At 42.5% G+C, this 12,067-nt stretch overlaps 1 protein-coding gene across 2 annotated transcripts in view; it reads left to right on the top strand.

The window, feature by feature from the left end:
• Window positions 1–3,392: 3,392 nt before the first annotated feature.
• The window catches only part of UBQLN1 (ubiquilin 1), a 62,449-nt gene continuing 53,774 nt past the window's right edge, over window positions 3,393–12,067 (top strand). For both annotated transcript variants that reach the window (XM_055427349.1, XM_055427348.1), the window contains exon 1: window positions 3,393–3,864. In XM_055427349.1, coding sequence (XP_055283324.1) covers window positions 3,685–3,864 — 180 coding nt within the window. In that variant the 5' untranslated portion in view covers window positions 3,393–3,684. The remainder of the gene's footprint in view (window positions 3,865–12,067) is intronic.

Raw genomic sequence — 12,067 nt, 5'->3', positions numbered from 1 at the left:
CGTTATCAGGGAAAAACTGTTAGGGAAAGTCTCATTTAAGGTAAGCCTTGAAGGGTGGGTAAAACAATGAAGTCAAAATGAGAGATAAGAATTTCAATTTGCAGTGAAAATTTTGTGTTGAAGCCTAGAGGCAGGAAAGCACAAGACAAGTTTGGAATGCTTAGTGGACTCACTTGATTTAGGGTTAAGATAGGAATGAGATATTATTTTGAAACTCTGTGGAGAGCTAATGGCAGTTATCTGGGTGTCATAATGAAAGCTTAGTTCTACAGGGATAACGTATGGCACCAATAATAAATAGTTTTGAGGATGGCGACTTTAGACTGGAAGCAAGGGAATCTAGAGGAGGTTGTTGTTGCAATCTAGGCCAGAATTAATGAGGCTGTGAACTGGACTGGTAACAGGAGAAATAGCTTTAGATAATAGAAGGCATGTTACAAGTGATGACGTGTACAAATAATTATGGTGGAGGTCAGAGAAAAAAATGATTCTGCTTGGGTGTTTTCTATTAGGGAAACAGCAGTAATAATGGGCATGTGGGGGAGTGTACTGACTTGAAGGAGTGATCCTAGGTGAGAAAAATACAATGTACAAGTATTGCTACAGATAAGAAATAAACCTGTTTGACTGCAGCAGATCGTTTCTATAGAGTAATGGGAGTGAAGCTTGAGAGACTAGCAGTTAGTTGTGGAAGGCCTTGTACCTAGTTAAGAAGCTTGGGCTTCATTTTTGAGACAATGGAAGCATGATTAATGCCTGTTATTTATACCTCTTTTGGACATATGTACCATCTTGTGTTACTATGTAAGTTTCTGGACACAGGATTAAAGTTTACTCAATAAATTCTTGTTGACTGAATCCATTGACTCATTCTGTCAAGGAAGAATTCTTCTACCATGTGAATAATAATCTCTTATAGTTGAATTCTGAATATTGAGAGTTAAAAAAACAGGATCTATCCACTTACAGCCGGCTCATATTCACTTATGAAAACAATGATAAAATGTCAGGAATTTTGTGAGCAAGGACCTCAAGCTGGTAGCTTGAGATTGGCCATTTTGCAAGTGTTTACATCAAGGTGATTGGGAAATGCTAAAGAAAATCAAAGCTTATTTTCTGGAGAGTTAGTTATTAAACACATATCAGCATGGCACTGCTTATCTCCCCCTCCTTCCATTTTTTACCCCTCATCCAACTTGCTTCTAAGTTTTTTGAGGGCAGAGACTGAATCTTATTCCTGTGTCTTCAATATTAATGTACTCAATCAATGTTTATAGAATGAATGAAGTATGCTCTTGTAGTTTTTTTTCTAGACTATTAATAAACAAAAGATATTAAAAAGAAAATGCCTCAAATAGACATTTAGACCTCCTGGGCCAAATTGTTGTTTTTTTTTTTAAGTAGTTTTACCAGGACACAATCAGGCTTTGTCTTGTATGTATTGTCTATGGTTGCTTCCTGATATGAGGGTAGAGCTGAGCATTTCAGACAGAGAATGCATGGCCCACAAAGCCCAACATACCTAGGGTCTAGTCTCTGAAAGTTTGATAATCCCTGATCTAAACCCACACCTCAATGGTTTCTTACAGGGTAGGGCTGTTTCTAAGAAGGTCCATAATGAATTACTATATTGTATATGCTTACAGATAAATTATATTACTTCATAAATCGTGCACAGACATCAAAACTTTTTAGAAATTAATGTAATACACAGCTAATCACAGAGCAATTTCGTTAAGTGCAGAGTTAGATATAAACGGTTTCCAACGGTGGAACTTTCTACCTTGAGGAGTAATGATTACCTCACATCTAAACATATGTAAACAGCCATTCTTTAGCAGAAAGGTCTGTGTAATTTCTTGTTGTTGAAAAATGCTGCCAGAAACTTCGCTGATATGAAATGACGTCGCTATAGCAATTTACACGTTCAGAACTTCTTAGACCCAGATTTCAGAGTGGCTCTGCTAAGAAGTGGATTTCATGCAAGAGTACTTAAAAGAGCCAGAACAGAGCTGGACGGTTTAAGAACAGAAATAGAAAGTGTTCTTTGCACATCTGGGTCACGGTGTGGTGTCAAAGTTTACATTTGCGCAATACTGGTTTATAACGTTTATGTCCAGTGTTGTACATTCCTTGCAAGTCATCTTTAAAGGCAAGTGATGAGATCATTTCAAATTTAATATTCAGGCAATGGCAACCCACTCCAATGTTCTTGCCTGGAGAAGCCCAGGGACGGGGGAGCCTGGTGGGCTGCAGTCCATGGGGTCGCTGGGAGTCGGACACGACTGAGCGACTTCACTTTTCACTTTCATGCATTGGAGAAGGAAATGGCAACCCACTCCAGTGTTCTTGCCTGGAGAATCCCAGGAACGGGGGAGCCTGGTGGGCTGCCGTCTATGGGGTTGCACAGAATCGGGCACGACTGAAGCGACTTAGCAGGGGAAAATTAACTTCCTGTTTCTTATTTACACATGTATTACAGTGAAAACAATTTTTGAACGACTACCTTTTATGTCACCTAAAGCCTGAAACACAGCAGTAAGTTAATTTGATAGAATATAAAATGAACACCTCAGCTACATTGTGCTGTCCCAGCCGGGAGGGCACGCCTTGGATACTATGTTTCTGCCCCAAACATCTTACAGGACAGTATTCACAGAGAATTCACAGGTGGGCTAGCTGGGCTTTCAGCGCCGCTGCCAACATAGGAGGCCTGATCACCTGACCAAACCTGGCTGACCAGGGTGGGAGGCTCTGGCCCCGGAGCACGGACTGCTCGGAATAAAGCAGGGTGGCTACAGGGGCGTACTCCATTTTCCTTTCTTGATGATGAGATTTTTTTCGTCCATTAACTTATCTTTCTAGCGCACCGTGTAGTAAAAGCAAGCGTTTAAAAATTTTAAAGTACGCAGAATTTAAGCACATTTAAATATCAACTACAAAAAGCCCTCGCGGCCATTTGTTCCAGACCCTCCTTCCAGTGGGGTACACCGTGAAAAAACCTGAGACTCCTAGGGGATGCGCATCGTAACCACCGGAATGAGTTGAGAGGGTGCGGGAGAACTACCTGGCCTGCCATCGCGCAGGCGCATTTCCGGCCGCAGCGCCGGGTGGGCTAGCTCCCTTTCCAGTAATTTCGCTAGTCGTGACGTCATCCTCGTGCGCCCTTACCGTGCCTTCCAGAAGCCCCAAATTTATTTTTTGGTGAAAGGGGTAAGAAAGAATGAACTGACCTCTTTCACCCCACTTTGTTTTTAGTCCTTCACTCTGTTGAGCAATGAAGCGGGAGAGGGAAAGAAAAGCACTCAGAGACCCAAACAGTGCCGGCCAGGCATGACTCGGCGACGTCGCCAGCCGCGTTACCCGGCGTGCCCCGCGCGACGCGGGCAGAGCGGCGTAGGGGGAGGGGCGGGGAGGAGGAAGCGGCGGCGGCGGTGGCTGCTGCGGATGTCGCTGCGACTGATCGCCGTCTGAACACAGCGGCTGACGAGCGCCCGACCCGGGCCTGCGCCGGAGCCGACGCCAAGCTCCGCGGCTCCTCGCCCGCCAGGGCGGCCCTGAGCCAGTTGTCACTGAGGCAGCGTGCCCCACATTCTCCGCTGCCTGGCCAGGCCGGCTCTGGCGTTGCCTGGCTCCCGCTCGCTCATCCGCTCCCTCCTTTGCGCCTGAGTCACCGCCGCCGCCATGGCCGAGAATGGTGAAAGCGGCGGCCCTCCGAGTTCCCAGGACAACGCCGCCGCGCCCGAAGGTGCCGGCGCCCCCGCCGCCACCGCCTCCGCGGAACCCAAGATCATGAAAGTCACCGTGAAGACCCCGAAGGAGAAGGAGGAGTTCGCAGTGCCCGAGAATAGCTCCGTCCAGCAGGTGAGGGCCGCTCTAGGTTCGGGGCGGGGTGGGGATGGCGGCAGGACCTCCGCCAGCGGCAGGAGGAGATTGTTTTGCAAGGGCTTGGGAGGAAGGGGTCTTCTCCGAAGGTGCCCTCGGCCTTTCTCCTGGGTCTGATCCCAAATTAGATCACACCCAGGTTTGTGGGTTTGCTCCTGGGGACACCGCAGAGGTTTGTGGCGGGGCCTCTCGGCCTGTTATGGGACGCGCCGATGCCGCTCTCCTCGGCGCCTTCCTACTTCTCCGGCGTCCGCCGACCCCAGCCTCCTCCCCCAGCTCCCCGCCTCCAGCCTCCTCCCTCTGACTCCGCACAAAGGAAAGAGACCCGCCGCTTGGCTCGGGCGGGGTGGAGGCTGGGCGAGGGTTTGGCTTAGCCCGGTCTGCGGTTTTGTCTTTTGAAGGAAAAAAAAAAAAAAAGACGGGGTGCTCATTGTTTTACCTGACTGGGGGTTAAAGTAGATTTTTGGGGTGAGGAGCACGTGTACATTTAGTTCTGCGTTTTGACCGCTGAAATCTTTCCCACCTTCCAATCTTTAAAGAAAAAAAATGAGCTATGACGTAGAAATTGCTTTCAGCCAAATCTTAATAGAACTAGGCTTAAGGAGAAAGGTGGATGACTTTCCTTGACGACTTGCTGGTTCTGTGTGTGTTTTTTTTTTAAGTGTATTTGTCATTCTTTAGATGCCAATCGTTGGGGAGGTTTTTGTTTGATTTTAGAGGAGTAGCTACGTTTATTCACATGTTAGCAATTGCAGTCAGATGAAAGAGCACGAACCTGGAGTTAATGGAGGAAATTTGAAAGTAATTTACCGCTTAAAATCTATTCAGGTATACAGTTATTGCAGTTAATTAATGATCTTGAGGAATTTAACAAATCATTTTAGTTTTTATTAAATATACGTCCCAGAATATTTCCGTAATTACTGAATTGATCTCACACAGTTGGTCAGCAGATATCAAGACAGTGAACGGTTTATGAAGAAGCAAAAATGAAACGTACCTGTAAGTTTCCCTTAAGGAACAACAAATAATTGCGGTATTTGTTTATATGATTATGAAAGGTGGTGTGTTCTGTCAAGTAGTAAGAATGTGTAGCATTGTGAGAAACTTTGACCACCTTTTGAATCCCTATTCTTTGGTCTCTCAATTTTCCTATAAAATTTTCCCTTAATTTTTAAAGTATTTTCCAGCATATAGGAAAGTTGGAATATTGTGCAGTGAACTCTGATGTCTCCATCAGTTAGCATGTGACCTACAGTTAGCATCTTGCTTTATTTGCTTTATCACACAATTAATCATTTATTAGTCAATTTTAATTTTTGGATGCAATTCAAAGCAAGTTGCGAGTGTTAGTACGTGTTACGCTTTTGAACTGTGGTGTTGGAGAAGACTCTTGCGAGTCCCTGGACTGCAAGGAGATCCAGCCAGTCCATCCTAAAGGAAATCAGTCCTGAATATTCATTGGAAGGACTTATGCTGAAGCTGAAACTCCAATACTTTTGGCCACCTGATGCGAAGAACTGACTCATTTGTAAAAGACCCTCCTGCTGGGAAAGTTTGAGGGCAGGAGGAGAAGGGGGACAACAGAGGATGAGATGGATGGCATCACAGACTCAATGGACATGTTTGAGTAAGCTCTGGAAGTTGGTGATGGACAGGGAAGCCTGGCGTGCTGCAGTCCATGGGATCCCAAAGAGTCGGATACAACTGAGCGACTGAACTGAACCCTTAAAAAGCACTTCAGCAATGTGCATAGCATATCATTAACCTGAGTTCAGGTTTTCAACTTAAAATTTTTGAAGGTAAATTTGACTTGCAGTGACATGCAGTCGGTTGCCATTCCGTGAGTTTACACAAATACATACACCTGTGTAATCCGAAGCCTTCTGGAGTTATGAAGCTTTATAATTAACTGTAAAGTTCTCTCTTGCCCTTTCCCAGTCAGTTCAGTCACTCTCCTCCATTCAACCACTGTTTTTCTCTATGGACTCGTTTTGCTTATTGTACTTCAATTCAGTCACTCAGTCGTGTCCAACTCTTTTCAACCCCATGAACTGCAGCACACCAGGCCTCCCAGTCCATCACCAACTCCTGGAGTTTACCCAGACTCATGTCCATTGAGTCGGTGATGCCATTCAACCATCTCATCCTCTCTTGTCCCCTTCTCCTCCTGCCCCCAATCCCTCCCAGCATCAGGGTCTTTTCCAATGAGTCAACTCTTGGCATGAGGTGGCCAAAGTATTGGAGTTTCAGCTTCAGCATCAGTCCTTCCAATGAACACCCAGGATTGATCTCCTCTAGAATGGACTGGTTGGATCTCCTTGCAGTCCAAGGGACTCTCAAGAGTCTTCTCCAGCACCACAGTTCAAAAGCATCAATTCTTTGGCGGTCAGCTTTCTTCACAGTCCAACTCTCACATCCATACATGACCACGGGAAAAACCATAGCCTTGACTAGACAGACCTTGGTTGGCAAAGTAATGTCTCTGCTTTTTAATATGCTGTCTAGGTTGATCACAACTTTCCTTCCAAGGAGTAAACGTCTTTTAATTTCATGGCTGCAGTCAGCATCCGCAGTGGAGCCCCCCAAAATAAAGTCAGCCACTGTTTCCCCATCTATTTGCTATGAAGTGATGGGACCACATGCCATGATCTTAGTTTTCTGAAAGTTGAGCTTCAAGCCAACTTTTTCACTCTCCTCTTTCACTTTCATCAAGAGGCTTTTTAGTTCCTCTTCACTTTTCTGCCATAAGGGTAGTGTCATCTGCATATTATTATTGATATTTCTCCTAGCAATCTTGATTCCAGATTGTGCTTCTTCCCGCCCAGCATTTCTCATGATGTCCTCTGCATATAAGTTAAATATAGAGTTTCGCATAAATGGTGCACAGTACACACTCTGTTGGGTAAGACTTTTTCATTCAGCTTAGGGTTTTGAGACTTGTTATTATGTATCATCAGTAGTTCTTTCCTTTTTATTGCCTTTTGTCTTCCATTGAATGAATATACCACCGTAATTTATCCATTTTCATATTGAAAGTCACCTGGACTCTTTCCAGTTAGTTGCTCTGAACACTTCTGTACAAATCTTTTTGTTGGATGAATGCTTTTATCTCTCTTGTTAATGCTTAGAAGTGGAATGAATGTGTGTAACAGGGAAGCTGAATGTTTAGTTTCGTACGGAACTGTGGTTTTTTTTTAAAGTGCTTGTACTTTACAATCCCCCTGACAGTGCATGGGAATTCTTGTTGCTCCACATTCCTACACACATTTGATAATAACAGTCTTTTTTATTTTTGTTACTCCAATGAGTGTGTAGCCTTGTTAACTTTTGAAGACCATAGTTCTTTCTAGGATTTCAAGTTCAGGTCTCCATTCTGGCTGCTTTAAGCATTTTATTGTAAAAGAGCTAGAAAGAAAGTCAATATTTTGTTAATAGAAAAATTCATTTAGATCAGTTTATAATACTATTATCTGTGAGGATTTTTTAACTTTTTTAATGGTGAAACTAGAATTTCAAATTCTGTGAAAGTTTTAGTTTTAATCCTCTGTAACCAAAGTAAAATTTTAACAGATTAAGTCTTTCTGCAGCAACTTTTTCTCATGGTAGCTGAATTTTTATTTTGGTAAATACTTTCTTTTGAAGTAGAAAATGTGATAAAAATTTAAGCTAATCATTCATTGCATGAAGAACCTGAAGACAAATTGAACTACCTGTGGGCTCTGTTAGGGGAAGTACATTTGGAAAAATGTACAACAATAAGAAAAGTAGTTTTCACGTGGTTTGAAAAATTCTACTTGAAGCACAAGAAAACTTCTGTCATCTATAATTTTAAGTTTTTCTCTAAGGGTTTCACAGATTTAAACTGTTTACGACAGGTTAAAATTAGTCAATAAAATAAGCTTAATGATGTTGAGATTTTACTGAAAATATTTTGTAAAAAATTGGGAAGTATTTGGTCCTGAAAGTTCTTATGTAATCTTAGAGGTAAAAAGGATAAGCAGAAGACCTGCAAAAAATTATATTGAAGGCTTAGGCTTTCTATTAGGCACATCCCATTTTCTACAGTTTAAAAATGTTTTCTTTGTAATGTAAATTCTTTTACTACACTGTGCTGAGATAGTATCAGGGCTTCTATAATAGCTCAGTTGGTAAAGAACCCGCCTGCATTGTAGGAGACCCTGGTTCAATTCCTGGGTCTGGAAGATTCGCTGGAGAAGGGAAAGGCTACCCACTCTAGTATTCTGGAGTATGTATATGTGTGTGTTCTGATAGATTGGATGAAATTATATTAAATTTCTTGGATAAGGTATAAACAAGTTGTAAGGTGGTTATTAAGTTTCTTATTTTTCCCTCTGTTTCTATTTGTAACAGGAAGAAACAAGATACCTTAATACAGTTTGTATTTAATTTTAACTCATTCATGGTTGATGATAAAGCTTATACTTTTTGAAATTAATGTGAAATTTATTTTTTCATTGAGTGCTCAGTGGGGTAATGTTTAAATTTCTACCTAAAGGTGGTTGGAATATAAACTTCTACTATGTCTTTCCAAGGTGGTTTCATTAGTAAGGGTTTTCATGATATAAGTAAATAGATTTTTTTAAATGTGTAATGGCAAAATCCCTGTGTATGAGATTATGTTTTCTCTTACTCATTATTTGCTATTGGAAACAAGTTTGAGGATTTCTAAGTGTCAGCAAGCAAGATGAAGTCCAGAAGAATGTTGTGGTTAAATTAGTGCAGAGAAAGGATGGAACTTCTATACACTAGCTCCTCACTAGGTTGTTTTGGGATTTTTATAGTTCCTTTGACGCCTGGGAAATTCCATGGACCGAGGAGCCTGGTAGTCTGCAGTCCATGGGGTTGCGAAGAGTCAGACACGACTGAGCGACTTCACTTTCACTTTTCACTTTCACACATTGGAGAAGGAAATGGTAACCCACTCCAGTGTTCTTGCCTGGAGAATCCCAGGGACGGGGGAGCCTGGTAGGCTGCCATCTATGGGGTCGCACAGAGTCGGACACGACTGAAGTGACTTAGCAGCAGCAGACTGTAGTCTTAAGATTTTGAAATACAGTCAATCTGAAGTAATCAGGCAGTGTATTCTAGTTTTGGGAAATATCTTCATCACTTGAATCTTTTAGAAAAATAGTAACATAATGTACATGTTATTAACATACTTAGATATAATGTACATATTGTACTGAATAGAATTGAACTTTTCCTTGATAGGGGAAATTACATTGACTCAGGGTCATTATCACAAACATCATTTAAAAGAAAGACTTTATAGTGTAAATCTAGAACTGTCCACAGGCATGCCTCAAGCATATCTGACTATTGAGCCCTTAAAATGTGGTTGGACTGATTTGAAATGTGCTGCTGCTGCTGCTAAGTCACTTCAGTCGTGTCCAACTCTGTGTGACCCCATAGACGGAAGCCCACCAGGCTCCCCCGTCCCTGGGATTCTCCAGGCAAGAACACTGGAGTGGGTTGCCATTTCCTTCTCCAATGTGTGAATGTGAAAAGTGAAAGTGAAGTCGCTCAGTCGTGTCCGACCCTTAGCGACCCCACGGACTGCAGCCTACCAGGCTCTTCCATCCATGGGATTTTCTAGGCAAGAAATGTGCTGAAGGGGTAAAATACACACCAGATTTTGAAAACTTGTGGCTGTTTTCTTAAGAAGCACAATGTGTCCAAGATTTATGTGTGTTGTAGCATGTATTTTACTGCTGAATAATATTCCAGCGTATGCCACATTTTATTTCTCCAGTTGATTCATTCATCAATTGATGGACATTTGGAGTGTCTCTACTTTTTGACTACTATGAATAACGCCAAGGTGAATACTTGCACAAGTTTTTTGTGGATATATTCCTGAGCATATGCCTTTTCAGTTGAATTATTGGGTCACGTGATAGCTGTCTATTGATCTGCTCTTGGGACTGCCAAACTATTTTCCAAAGTGGTTGTACCAGTTTTTATTCCTGCCAACAATACATGAGGATTCCAGTTACTTTCCATTGTCTGTAACACTTGTTACTGTCTGTAGCTTTCCTGCTGTGAAGTGTTTTGTTGTGATTACTTGACTTTCTGTTACTCAAGCAGCACTTCTTAATATGGTCTGGGGGTCCCCATAGCCCGTCCAGGAGGATCATAAGGTCAACACTACTTTCATAATTTTCTGAGATATTTTTGTTTTTCACTCTGATTTTCTCAAAAACAACGTACTTTTTCAGACTCTGTAAGATGTGGGATACCAAGACACATGTAAAAATCCAATTGTCTTCCAATGTGAGACTGAAGTTATTTACAAAAATTTAAAAGTTATTCTTCACACTAGGAAAATAGTTATTTTTGGTTAAAAAAAAAGAAAAGGCTTCTATTAATGTAATGAGTTTATTATTGTGAAAAAAAGGCTTCTATTAATGTAATGAGTTTATCATTGTGAATTAATATTTTTAAAGATTTCTTAGTTTTAATTTCTAGTATATCAGTAGCTTTAACCTACTTAGAGGCACCATGGAGTTTCAAAAGCTCTGTGGGGTTTCAAATTTGTAATAGTGGTGTCCTGAGGCCAAAAATTGCTGCAATGGTGTATTTAATAGATTACGTAGGTAGTTTTAAAAGATTGAGGATTGACTGCACTAAGTTGCCATTATTTCTCACCTAGAAACTATGGTAGCTTACTGGTCAGTTCCCTCCATGCGCCCCCATTAACTCCTAGAGCAGTCTCTGAAATATATTAATCAGATCATGTTGCTGCTGCTGCTGCGTCACTTCAGTCGTGTCCGACTCTGTGTGACCCCATAGACAGAAGCCCACCAGGCTCCCCCATCCCTGGGATTCTCCAGACAAGAACACAGGAGTGGGTTGCCATTTCCTTCTCCAATGTGTGAAAGTGAAAGGCGAAAGTGAAGTCGCTCAGTCGTGCCCGACCCTCAGCGACCCCCCAGACTGCAGCCTACCAGGCTCCTCCATCCATGGGATTTTCTAGGCAAGAGTACTGGAGTGGCTTGCCATTGCCTTCTCCGCAGATCATGTTACCCTCTACATAAACTAACAACTCCCCGATTATCTTGGACTTAACATAATGGGACCATGAGGCTTTGTGTGATAAGGTTTCTTCTGCCTCCAGTCTGATACCATCTTTCCTCCTTGGTCACTTGGCTCTTGCCTTACTGACTTTTTAGTTGCTTGGTCTGTTAATCACTTTTTTTTCCCCGCTTCCTGAGGAGTTTTGTGCAGTTTGTTCTTGCTACCCAGAATGCCTGTCACTCTTTGGCCATTCCCACTCAGTGCAAAGGTCACTTTCTCAAAGAAGTATCCCTGACTTTCCAGAGTAGGTTGAGATTCCCCATTGTTACTTTCTCACAGTATCCTGGTTTTGGTCATAGTTTATTACAATTTAAGCCTGTATTCATGTGATTATTTAATTTTTTTGTGGGTGTGTGCTAGAGAAGATCTGTGGTTGTTCCCAGTAGTGTTACCAAAGTCTAGCACATATTATGGGCTAAGTAAATGTTTATAACTGAATCTTGACCATATGCATGATAATGGATAATTAATAATCAGTACCAATTGCTTAGGACTTCCCTGGTATCTCAGCTGGTAAGCAATTGGCCTGCGATGCCGGAAACCCCAGTTCGATTGCTGGGTTGGGAAGAGCCCCTGGAGAAGGGATAGGCTGCCCACTCCAGTGTTCTTGGGCTTCCCTGGTGGCTCAGATGGTAAAGAATCTGCCTTCAACGAGGGAGACCTGGGTTCAATCCCTGGTTTGGGAAGATGTGCTTCCCTGGTGGCTCAGCTGTAAAGAATCCACCAGCAAAGTGGGAGACGCAAGTTTGATATTGTAGTCGGAAAGATATGCTGGAAAGGAAATGGCAACCCACTCTAGTATTCTTGCCTGGAAAATCCGATGAACAGGGGAGCTTGGCGGGCTACAGTTCATGGGGTTGCAAGAGTCAGACATGACTTAGTGACTGAACCACCACCACCAGTTACTTAGTGTTTACTGAGTGCAGTACAGTTGTCCCTTGGTGTTACCAGGGATTGGTTCCAGGACCCACTGTGGATACCAAAATTTGCAGATGCTCAAGTCCCAAAGTCTCCCTCTGCGTTTGTGAATTTGGACAGCTGGCTATACATAATCTCATTGTTTTCTGCTCTCCTCTCATGG

The sequence above is a fragment of the Moschus berezovskii genome, chromosome 7 (genome assembly GCF_049115385.1).
Source record: "Moschus berezovskii isolate FMDL1 chromosome 7, NW_MosBer_1.0, whole genome shotgun sequence".
In the NCBI taxonomy this organism is placed as follows: Eukaryota; Metazoa; Chordata; class Mammalia; order Artiodactyla; family Moschidae; genus Moschus; species Moschus berezovskii.
This window is presented reverse-complemented; position numbering and strand designations above follow the sequence as displayed.